The sequence below is a fragment of the Phaethon lepturus genome, unplaced genomic scaffold, assembly GCF_000687285.1.
Source record: "Phaethon lepturus isolate BGI_N335 unplaced genomic scaffold, ASM68728v1 scaffold39127, whole genome shotgun sequence".
Classification (NCBI taxonomy): Eukaryota; Metazoa; Chordata; class Aves; order Phaethontiformes; family Phaethontidae; genus Phaethon; species Phaethon lepturus.
Window position 1 is genome coordinate 14,796 of NW_010550509.1, and position 12,169 is coordinate 26,964.

Consider the following 12,169-nt stretch of genomic DNA (forward strand, 5'->3'; position numbering starts at 1 on the left):
CCTACGCTAAACTTCTTAAGAGCTTGTTAATCAGCTCTAAATTTCACTCAATTTTCTGTGGATAGTGTTCGTTATTGTTTAATACCACAAGAATCCTGAACTGCTTAATCAGGCAAGACTGTCCTGAGATAAATGAGACTTTGGAGTGATGGAAGTTTTACTTCTTTCATCCAGCAGCAATGGCAATTTGATGTTTTGGCCGCATAAATACAGTGCAGATTATGTGCTACTAACGCCTGTGATGTTCTCGTATATATTACAGTGCACATGGAATGAACAACATTTCAGTGCAGTCTTTATATCAAACATTAAGGCATTGCATTTTATTGTAGCCCCTCGAGTGACACAGCTGGGAGGAAATGCTTGTGAAATTACCTGGGAAATGGTCCCACCCATGAAGGGAGATCCTGTTGGTTATGTTCTGCAGGTACTGGTTGGAAGAGAATCTGAATACAAGCAGGTAGGAAAATTATTTTAATATTGCTAAATTGATGACATAATGGAAATGTTTTTGAACACTGGCTGTGCTGCTTCTTTCTATTGTGTTGAATTACACCCCATGGCTATGTGTCAGGTGAACCTTGGTAAAGGCTAAGTCAAAATTAAAGGCTGTAATAGGTTGTTTTCTCCCCCAAGGGAGTGTATAGAACGTCGTTATCTTACTGGGGTGATTTGTGCTCTGTCCGTAGTTAATCACTATTTCTAACTGAACTAATCTTGGAAAAGTTACAATTCTGTCCACCCATGCTTTCTTCTGAACTGGCTGGTGCTAACCATTGTCTGAAGATGAAGTAGGCAGATTCTTTTCCTCGTTCGCTAAGCCAATTCCAAGACCCTCCGTCAAGGATTTCAGTAAAGTACACAACTTCTAATTGTGTTTTTTTCAGCCTGATCCCATTCCTGTCTAAGGTTTTGATGCATGGATGTGTAACTGCTGTATATGAGCTGCCCCACAGAAAAATCTGTCCTTTCTTGCACTGTGGAAACAAAGTGAATGAAGTACGGCTGATGCTTCTTTCTGTGCCTATCTTGGTTACAGATCACAAGTGGACATTTCCACAGAGCACCCAAAACAGAACAGCTCATTTACAGCTAGATCTTTTATTTCATTTATCATACCTCTGACTGTGTGATTTACAGTGCACTTCATCTGTGCCTCGTCTTCTCCCTGTTCGTTCTTTCATTGTCATGCAGATTCTGAGTAAGTCCAAATTAGGGAATGAGATATGTTAAACCTTAAATTAAACTCTTAAAATATAAATAAGCTAGTACTAAAATATGAATAAAGTAGTACTTTCTTTGCAACTGTGTCTTTGCTCCTCTTCAGTCTATTTTTGAGTATTACTGTGAATTAATTATCAAAACTAACATAAATGCAAGACAATTCATGTGGATGCTAAAGATTCAGAAACCTACCTATTGTTTTTGTCAGGAAACATTTTCAGTGCTGGTATAGGTAATAAAACCTCTGTGTACTGTGTTGGCCTCATAATGTCAGTGCTAAGTGGATAAGTGGACCCATTTTGCTGTTGCCTGATTTACAAAGTAGCCTTGACGTACAACCTCCGCATGCTCTAGTAAGCATAGCTTCAGTTCTTAAAATGTTCTGGATGACCTTGGGGAGAATTGGGCATGGCTTCATGTTCCTGTAAGGTAGGTGGTGGCTTAATCTTCACATTCAAGAAATTGTGGTATGAAAAAACACAGCAATAAATGAAATCAAAAGTACCTTCAGGGTCTTACGCTGGAGATCTTCATTTCTCATGAAGCATGAGCCTGATGAGGGGTGTTTTGCTTGAGTTTGCACAAGTGACTCACTGGAAGAAGCTCCCGTCTGGGATGCTCAAAGCTAACACTGTGACTTCTGTAGTTGGGCTGGCTGATAACCAGCCATAGAAAAGAGGGAGTTCCACTGTTTCACCTTCTCAGAAATCAGTTTTGCCCATCAAAATGATTTAACTTCATCACGAATGTGGGTGTCATCTCAGCACTGGGCCACATCGCTGACTTAGTGTCCATGAGCTGAGCTGCAGTAGCTATGTGCGTGCTCTTAGCTCCTATTCTGTGAATAGGAGGTAAAATACATAAACATCTTTCAGTGATTTTCTGGCTAATGCATTTCACTTTACCTTTGCTGTGACATGTGTCTGATCACTTGCTACTATTTAGCTGAAAAGTAATGTTAGTGATACGTTAATTACGTTTCAAGGCCAAATCCTAAATTTACTTTTAAATCTGTTTTGTTCCCTGCAGATGACATATGTATTTTGTGTATGAATCTCAAGAGGCATACTGTATTAGAAAAGTTTTGCAAATTGTTTTGAAGGGTTGCACAAATGAAAAATATTGTAGATTTTTGGGCTATTAATTATGCCCATGAGAAAGAACGGTATCTTAAGCAAGTGGAGTTTCTATAGCAGTCACCAGTGCATTTTGCAAGATCCAGGGATAGCATAGCTGGATAAGAAGGAGATAGATAGCTGCATGAAGTAATTTTTAATGCCCTGCTGACATGGAAATAAAGGCAACAAATAGCTATTTCAAGCTATTTATGGGCTGTGCAGGACTTAATACCACATGTTAGGGTCACTCACCCTCAGATGCTTTCCCCTTCACTCACCCTCCAGGACACAGTTGTGTCTGTTCTGCAACATAGAATATCCCACGTTGGAAGGGACCCATAAGGATGACATGTCTTGCATTCAGCCCAAATGCAGATGAGTTTCATAGAATAAAAATCCACTTTTAAAATCATCTTAAAATTGAAACTTTTCAACCAATGAACATATGAAACTGTTTCTCTCTTACAAGGCTGTAATCCTGTCAATAATCAGATCACTTGATTTGCAGCAATTTAAAGGCAACTGTTTAAGGCAAGGCATTAAACAGTTTTAACTAGGAAGACATGTTCCAAACCCCTGGAGCCATATCTCTGTGTCTACTCGCAGTTGATTTACTTCAGATGAATATAGCCGATAGGTGACCAAAACCAGTTTCCTCATTTTATCTTAAAGCCCTAATTCTTGCTTTCAGTGTTGAAAGGAGTAAAAGCTTATGAGCGTAAGTTCATGTGCAGGTATATCCTGGAGCAGGACAAACCAATTTAAGGGTAAAGCATTTACTGAGCATTACCATCTGTAGAAGTGACGATGCACAGCAGAAATAAGATGATCATGCATGTTAATCTGCTTTTTGTGTAGGGATGGGAGAATGATCTACGTCTACGTTTCTCCCCCAGGAAATTTTACAAAGATACTGTTATACTGACAGACTTACTAGGAACATGACAATATGACTTTTGTGATACTGACTTAGTGTTCATACTGTTATGTTTTTTAAGCTGGTGTGATGGTGTTTTATTGACAAGACTGTTGGATGCTTTACTATGTAGAATTTAGTCTTTTCGTCGAAATAAAAGCTTAGAAAAGGAAGATGCTATCATGACAACTGAGTTAGAACTTTTTAATGATGATTGTGTTTGAGTTTTCAAAATGTGGCTGTATCCTGTGACTATTTGGGGAACAATTGTGCGCACACAGTGGCACGGCGTCGAGCACAGAGTCTCCCTGGTCTCGATAAGAAAGCTCACAGAATTCCTTACCCAGGCAGCACAAGTGTGACGCTAGATTCCAATAATTGGGAAAATCTTATGTTCCACATCTTGATCCAGCTCTTTGCTAGGAAGCCCTTCAGAAGGTGCGGAATGCGATGTTCTCCAGTATTGATTTCATTAATAGAAAGAAAAAAATCCACCTGGGCACTTTGTGCTGACTAAGCATGAAGTAGTCTGCATGCTGAAATAAGTGGCCATGTCTCGCTTCCCTTATTCACACAGCATAACTCTTTAGTATGTAGCACTGATTTTTCTGGAACTGCCTGTGGACCAGTATGAAGTAGGGTATCGTAACACCTGTCTAGTGTGTTTTGTATCTAAAGTGAATAAATATAGAAAACTCATTATGAAATAAAACGCTAATAGGAGGAAACAAAGTCTTATCTGTTAACTCTCAAAGTTTGAGCTCCTTATTAATGTACTGCTGTTTATGCCATCCTGGAGATGAAGTTCTCAAGAGATGTAAGGATACCTAGGAGCAGACCACCGATCTGTACTTGCTCCTCGCTTACGTTACAGAAACAAATTCAAGTTGTAGAAAAGAATCATCTTCATTAACTTACGTAGTAAGCTAAATCACTTCAGCATTTTCCTTCCCCTGCCGCAACGCTAGCCACCGACATGCTTTCGGGTAAAGCTATGGTTCTCTGTAGATCATCACACCTGAGCTGCCTCCCTCCCCCGGTAGCCCGATGTATGCAGCCCTCCGCCTCCCAAAAGCCACCGCTCCTCCACCATTTGACCTGGCAGAGGACAAAAACAAAACCTCAAAAGCCCTTTTTTTCAGGCTGGGGCTATAGCCATCCCTGCCCTCCTCTGGGAGAACATGTTGTAAATATTTCTCGGCTGAGGATTGTGTCTGAAGAACTGGATTTGCAGGAACTAAACAGATAACAATTTAGCTCCCTAAAAAGTGTGTTTAAAAAAAATAGGAAATACTCCTTTTCCTGTTTCTCAAGCGGCATGTTCCTTTTGGTGTATGATGTGATATGCTTTTGCTATTTGGATACTTGAAAAAGCAATGGCATATGATGATTCTTTTTAGGAAATCAAATTTTCCTTGTTTACGAATCAGGATGTAAATCACGGCAGATTCCAGGAACCGGTGGCCCAGATTTGGCTTTCTGTTCCTTGCACTTTCATCTAGCAAAGCTTACTCAGAACTTAGCTTTCAGGTGTGTGAAAATCATCTCCATCTTCACATAGCTTTAACCTGGAGCCCGGGGAGTGGTCTGGGCTGTGCAGCACTAGCAGGAGCTGAAGCTTGGGACAACGGTGGTAACACTCGGCAGCCTAAGCCTTAGTTTCCTACTTGAGCAGCCCTGGGGATCAAATCACCAAGGAGCCAGCTCTTCGTAAGAGCCGTCCATGGAAAATGAGAGCTCAGTTTTGAAGCTTCTTTATCCTTAAATTGTTTGCCAGTGAGGCAGAATGTTCTCCCTTTGAAATTTCCGAGAATTTGGAGGCAATGGTGTTTCTTCAGCTTCTGACACAACTATTCTGGGAGAACACTGTCCCCACATGCTTTCCAAAAGAAGAAAAGATATGGGCAGGTTAGGGTAGGATACACTGGGTGTGTAAAAAAAACAAAAACAAAACCACAAAAACCCAAACCAACAACAACAAAAAACCACCAAAAAAACAGCAATGCAGTGGGAAGCCTGCTGGGGTCTGCACCAAGAGGTAGTCGCCTGGGAGAACCCTGTCAGTCTTACCAAGCTCTAATTTTTATTTTCTTTGGTTTTTGTTTGTTTCAGACTCTGTAGACACACAATCGCTGAAATGCATTCAGTGCACTGTTAATTTGTGTAAATCGGCAAAAAGTTGTTTTTCCTTCTCTATTTTGAATAGCAAGTCAAAGTCACTGGTACTGGTTGCATGCCAAAATACGTCATCGTTGTACACTACACGTTGGCGTTACTAGCGCTACTTGCATCGAGTATTTTCTCTGCCTCCTGGTGCCAGTTTTGTGTCATGAGATGGAGCAATTAATTTCCTTTCATGAGAGTTTTTCAGCTCAGCCCACCTTACGGAAGGTGATCTGAGGGACTCTTGTTTGCTTTGTTTAGGAGCCAAGGCTGTCCACACAGCTCTTAAGGGTTTATGAGCAATTCAACAGTGGAGTGAGTGAAGCTGATTTTGAGTTTGTATAAAACCGTAAGCCAGCTTCTTAAAGAGAATCTGTCAGATGACTTAGAAGAAATTAAACTTTTCAAGAGGGCATGCTTTCTAAAATAGATTGAAACCTGTTTCTGATTCTTGATCTTCTTATCACCATACAAAATAGGGGTTTATTAATTATTAAATACACTGGTTGTTGCAATGGAGTGCAACAACTTGGTACGGTTATCTTATGCTTTCCAGCGTGCTGCTTATAGTGCAACTGTGGCTATAATTATTAATTGGAAAAGGTGGAGGGGGGTTGGAATTATTTAATTACATTGGTGCAATTTGAGAAATACTTGCCTACAGGAATTTTCTGAGCTGTGGAGATTGATCAGTAGGATCAAATGCTGTAAGAGGCTTCAGCAGCAGTTTATTACTTGTGATGATATATATTTTCATTGAAGGAGCCAGGCAAAAAGCTTATTGTGTTTTTATTATATACTCAGGTAAGAGAAAACCTGTTTTTAGGAACTGAAAGTGATAAATCGGATAGCCACTTTACTTTGACTTGTTAGCCACCAAAGCATAGTGTGCTACATATAAAAAAATACGCTGTTTTATGCAATTATATTTGGTTTTGCTTTTGTTTAGCAAATTTAAAGACCTCATGCATAATTGCCAGTTATTTTTTCCTATGTTGTGTATGTGAAGTCCATTCACAGAGTGTAACTGTGTTCACAACCAAGCATGTATCTTTGTGCTGAGGGCATCCTGCATTGGCTTAGCTGGTCCTACAGATGATACTGAAGGCAAAATTGAGCTGGAGCCAGTCGTCTCTCCAAGACACTCGCTGCAGCCAGTTGTGGAGAATACAGAGGCTCCTGTCGGAAGTGAATGATAACGAAGCACAAGAATTTTTTACCTGTTACTGAGAAAGGACATAGATCCGCTGGTGCTAAATACTCTGAATATTAATTCACATATTCAGTGTACTTTTGACTGTTTTTCAAACTTTAATGATGCAGTCTTCTCTCACTGGAGTGTCTGGCCTTTTTCTGAGAAGTGCTGTTGACTAGCTGGCTTGAGTGATCTTGGTCATCTATATTTATTAGACTGTAATGAAGATACAGGTCTTTGATTTAGCCAAACTTAGCCTCCAGTTAGACTGGTATTCATCACCCTGACAAAACAAAACAAGTAAAAAAACAATTAACTGGACAAGTTTTTTCAATGCAAAGACAGGTTGTATATATCCTCTCCCTAGTATCTGTTAAATTTAATTTATAAAGATTAGATTGTAAAATTTTTATTAAATGTCGTTATTTGGATTTTACCGGATTTTTATTTTGGTTTAGAAGTGGTCATACTGGTTACAAAGTTTCATTTATGGCAAAGGCATGTAGAGCACTTCTGATGATACGTTTTTAAATGAAACTAATAATTACAATAGCACCAGAAAACATACCTTGCTTACAGTTGTTTTGTGAGGATAGATTCTTTGAGTTATCACGTCTCAGCATCTAAAGAAATGGGAGTTAGGTAAGTCCTGCAAGTAGAAGAATCCTGACTCTGGTCCTGTGGAAGAACACATCCTTTTTTAGTTACTCGCTGAACCTACATTTATGTGCCAAAGGCATGCAACCTTTCTCTGCGTGATCATTTACTTTTGGGAGTAAACTGAAGTATGAACCACCTACACGATGTAGCATTGATGGAGGACAGTTGCTACACAACAGGTAGGTATTAGAAATGGAATTGCCGTTGGAAAACAGAGTGGCAGAGATGTTCTTGGGATGAGATAAGCTTTGCAAACAGATGTTTCAACCTTCACGTTATTTCTGTGGATCGCTACAGCACTTGCAGTTTTGTTTCCCTGCAACTACTGTCTTACTGTAACTTCATGACTCACTTCTCGTTGGCTTGGGGAAGACAAGCGAACACAACAAGGCGAGAGTGCGTAGCTGTGGTCAATCACAGAGATTTGCGATGTGAATTCGTTGTCACTTGAGCTAGAGTGAAATTCCTGTGGCTGCTGAGCGTACTTGAGGAGGGCAACATAACTTTGTTTAAATATTGCTTCTTGATTTATGCCTTGGGGGGCAACATACCTGAGCCAGTTAGAGGACTTCTACTTAGCCTGGAAATCTCAGTTGCCATTATTCAAACTGTATTTGGAAAAACTGTGGAAGTTTAAAAGGAGAGGAGAGGACAAATGAAAGAAAAAACTTCATCTTTGTCCCAGACCTTCTCAAGGAATCAGTGACTGGCTTTTTAACTGAGGGATGAGTCTCAGGGGCAAGCATGGGCAGGAAAGCTAGACTCTTTAAGTGGTGTTTAGCTGAGCGTGTCTCTTCTTTTTCCTCCTGTATTTCTTACTCCAGAGTAACGCACAGGAAGTCCTCTATCGGCTCAGGTTTAATTTCCCTCTTGTTACCCTTTTCTAAGTTGAGTTCTTACCTCTGGGAGGGCAGAGACGCGCTCAGCCTTCCGCTCCCACAGCGAGGAGAAGGAAACCGGCTAAATGAGCAGAGGAAGAGGTATCTGAAGTTCAGGATGGTTTGTTTCCAGCAGACACAGGCTTTTTATGAAATATTTTTCATTTCATAAAATACCAGTTTCAACAACCCCCTGTTATATAAATTGTTGACTGGTTATTTGTTGTCAGAGTTCATAAATGTTTACAGTGGTCTCTTTGCATTTAAGTTACAAAACTGTCTCTTAGATATTCAGTTATCTCTCTTCTTTCTCATACTGTGACTCATGCTCTCTGAGTCATGCAGTACCTACATTTGATTAACATAAATACGTGATGGGTTTGGATTGCTAAAGAACCAAATACAATGCAACCAAGAGGAGCATTTTTTTATACCTTAATATTTTATTGTTTCTACAATTCTGAAAGTGTAATTTCTGGCAAGATTGCTGGCTCTTGAGAGAAATGTGAGGGAAAGTACATTAAAATTATATTTGTAACCAATTTTATCATTATACAGTGAATGTCTTTCAATAACCTTGTTTTGCAAAGTTTTCTTCCTTTTGGGGACGAACACTGTTCTTATGTCTTAGACGTGTTTTAGGCATGTAGTCACATTTTAAGAGTACAGAAATATGTTTGTTGTATTTATCACACCCACAGAAGATGAGTACGTCTTACGGTTGATATATTGTCTGAAGTCTTGGCTGTCCTTGTGTGCATTGACTCTGTGGAACACTCTGTATTGAGACCTCTCATGGTCAGACATCTCTTACATAGTCCTCCACATGCCTCTGCTTCTCCAAACCTGCATTGACCCAGTGAGTTCTGTCCCTTGAGAGCTGCGAAAGTGTTTCCTTAAGAGACTCAGACTGGACCTAACTTTCTGGCTCAAATCCTTGCAAAATCTGACATCGTTACTTTTTTTAAATTGTTTGTTGCTATGAAAGGAGGAGGATGTTGTCTCTTGCTCTTTGTATTTGACTGTGCTTGCTGTTATGTTTTGAAGGTGTACAAGGGAGAGGAGACCACATTCCACATCTCAGGCCTTCAAGTCAACACAGACTATCGGTTTCGCGTCTGCGTCTGCCGCCGGTGCTTGGATACCTCACAGGAACTTAGTGGACCTTTCAGCCCATCCGTTGCCTTTATGCTTCAGCGAAATGAGATCATGCTTGCAGGAGAAATGGGAAGCATAGATGATCCTAAGATAAAGAGCATGATTCCTACTGATGAACAGTTTGCAGCCCTCATTGTTCTTGGCTTTGCAAGTTTGTCAATTATATTCGCCTGTATATTACAATACTTCTTTATGAAGTAGATAATTCAGTGGAAGTTTGAGATACAAATTTAACTAATGCTACGCATTATAATCCACACATTTATTCAGATACTCCTTTTTTTGAAATCCTTTTGTTCTACCATACATTTTATATACTTCTCTTGTTTTTACAGTTCTAGCTTGAAGAAAGATAAATCAGTGTTTTGATGCACCTTTTTGAAATTCAAAACTAGGAAGTGGTCAAACTGGAGAAATGAGCAAACCAGATACAAAAAGCAAGATATTTTTTTTTTTCCTTCACGGTTTCAAAATTGTCACCGATCTGCCTTTTTGATGTTGTTTTGGTTTTTTTCACTGAAGTTCGTACAGTCTCTTATTTTATCTTACTATTTAGGAAATTTTAATCATGAGTCACTTCTTTGTCTCTTCTTTTTCCTTCTAAACATTAGTCACAAGTGTGTATAGGGGTAAGACTAGAATACAGTGTTAGTCAACAGTACCAGGTTTTCCGTGAACAGTATTAGCAATGTTGCCTATGAATTACTCACTACATTTGCCCCAGTTTTTTCAAGATAAAAGTTGTTATTTTTAACTATTTAGTGCATTTAAATCGGAACAATATCCTGCAGTCGAAAAACTTTTTTAATTATCTGTTATTTTTACAGTTACAACACTATAAACTGCCTGTATAAGAAATCAGATAACCAAACTGCGTATAAATTATGAAGCATTATAGATTTTTTTTACCATTTTGATTCCTAGCATTATTTTTAAGTAAGAGGGCATTGTGCAATAGTTAGTTATTCCCATGTTCAGCTATTTAAAAGCTGCTTTAACTTGTCTGTTTGTCACTGTATATAACTATTCCTAATCTAATACTAGATATTATTCTATTATGTTCAGCCTGATTTATATGATTGGAGCTGGTGACAGCTTACTGCCTCTACTGAATTAGGTGAGATTTACACTCAACGTAAGCAAACTTTGCTGTCAGTTGATCTTTTTACTGTTACTGTTTTTTGGAGGGGTATCCGTTTTATGGAACTTTCTTGGAGGTATCAGAAATTCGATCTGTTTATTTTAAATACCTTAAGTGGGCGTCTGCGCTGTTCTTACCCCAGGGCTAATTGAAATAACCTGGTACAGGGCAAAATTCAGAGGAGAGCCCTGCAGAGGAATAGCCCCTGCTCTGACGGGAGCGTCCCCCGCTCCTGCCTGCCCCTTCCCAGGCACGCGTTGCAATCCGTCAGGATACTCGATTTTTAACTCTCGAGTCATTGGGTTATTTCTGTTAAGTCAACATTCTGCGAGTACCTCAGGGACATAAATGAGCTGGAGGTGCAAATAGATTCCAAAAGGGTGCAACAGACACAGTGTATTTCCCTGCCTCTTGTTTTTGTATATTTTTGCTACTTGGTTTTGCTTTTGTCCTAGCTATTTTGTGCTCTGTCTCCATCGTCTAAGAGTCAGTGTCCTGTACTAGCATACTATTCCCTTAACCAAAGTAATGGGGAAAAAACAACATTATTTTTGTTTTAGGTTTATTTATACTATATACTGCATACAGTACTTTAAATACCAATTACAGTGCAATCTTTTATTTATTGTAAAAAAAATAAAAAATAAAAAGTGTACTTATGTACTAATCCCCCTCCTCACCCTCCCCGTAGCATGTTATATTTTGTCTGTTTTATCCTGTTGTACTTTAGGTCAACTTTTTACCTGGCAGCATTCCTAGTATTATTAATCTTCTTACATTTTCTTGTGTTTTTGAAGATGGGAGCATCTAGTACATTAAATGCCAAAAAAAATGATCAGTGATTCAAACGTTTACATGTATCCAAAAACATAATCATCTCTGGAAAGAAAGTGCTAAGATCAATGAATTATTCTGTGTGCCTCTCTAGATGTAGCAAATATTAGAAATGTTCTGTATTTTGTTATTGACTATAATTAGTTTAATTTAGCCTTGCAAACTAATGGCATTGAGCTAAATATATATATTTTTCTGTTTTTGCCAAAGTCATGGCTTGTCAAATTTATTTACATCTTATTTAAATTTATTTGTGATACGAAACTTTGTGACCTTGCATCCGTATTTTGTGAGCAAAGCATATACAGCTGTTTTCAATGGAGGGAAAAAAAGAGTGTATTTTTTAAAGCAATGAAAAGACCGCTAGTTTGGAAACCCAGAAATTTGAATAGATTCCCTTTTTTATTTTTGGAATATTGTTTTAGCAGTGCTGCTACGAAATTCAAGCTTGACACCTTTTAAAAAAACAAACTGCTTTAATAAAAAAAAGAAAAACACAAACCACCTTGCCCTAGATGATTCGATCAATTTTGAAAGTTTGAAATACAAATGATACTAAAAGCAGCGAGCAGAAGTGTAGAGAGGAGCAGTGAGTTACACGTGCAGCGCTTCTGTCATCGCCGATTTGTTTGGTGTCCCTCGTAATCACGCTAACGAGAACGCCCGGTCCAACCCTGAGGTGGTCAGAGAAGGCATTCTGGAGGAGTTGGGACAGGCCCCAAGTAAGTTAATTTGAGAGTCTTTTAGTTTGTATATTCTGCCGTAGTGATTTGATTGTCCTTCCTGTGCTACCGTCAAAGAGAGGAGCAGGGGATTTAAGGCACTCCTGCTCTGGCTGCCGTTCCCGCGGCCGCTGCCTCGTCTCTCCTGCGTCGCGACGCC

The 12,169-nt window shown here is 39.2% G+C and overlaps 1 protein-coding gene across 1 annotated transcript in view; it reads left to right on the forward strand.

Moving 5' to 3' along the window:
• Positions 1 to 10,728, forward strand: part of LOC104623481 (fibronectin type III domain-containing protein 3B-like) — a 21,015-nt gene extending 10,287 nt beyond the window's left edge. Inside the window, exons 4-5 of the mRNA XM_010290579.1 lie at positions 333 to 460; positions 9,202 to 10,728. Coding sequence (XP_010288881.1) covers positions 333 to 460; positions 9,202 to 9,513 — 440 coding nt within the window. The 3' untranslated portion in view covers positions 9,514 to 10,728. The remainder of the gene's footprint in view (positions 1 to 332; positions 461 to 9,201) is intronic.
• Positions 10,729 to 12,169: the final 1,441 nt, after the last annotated feature.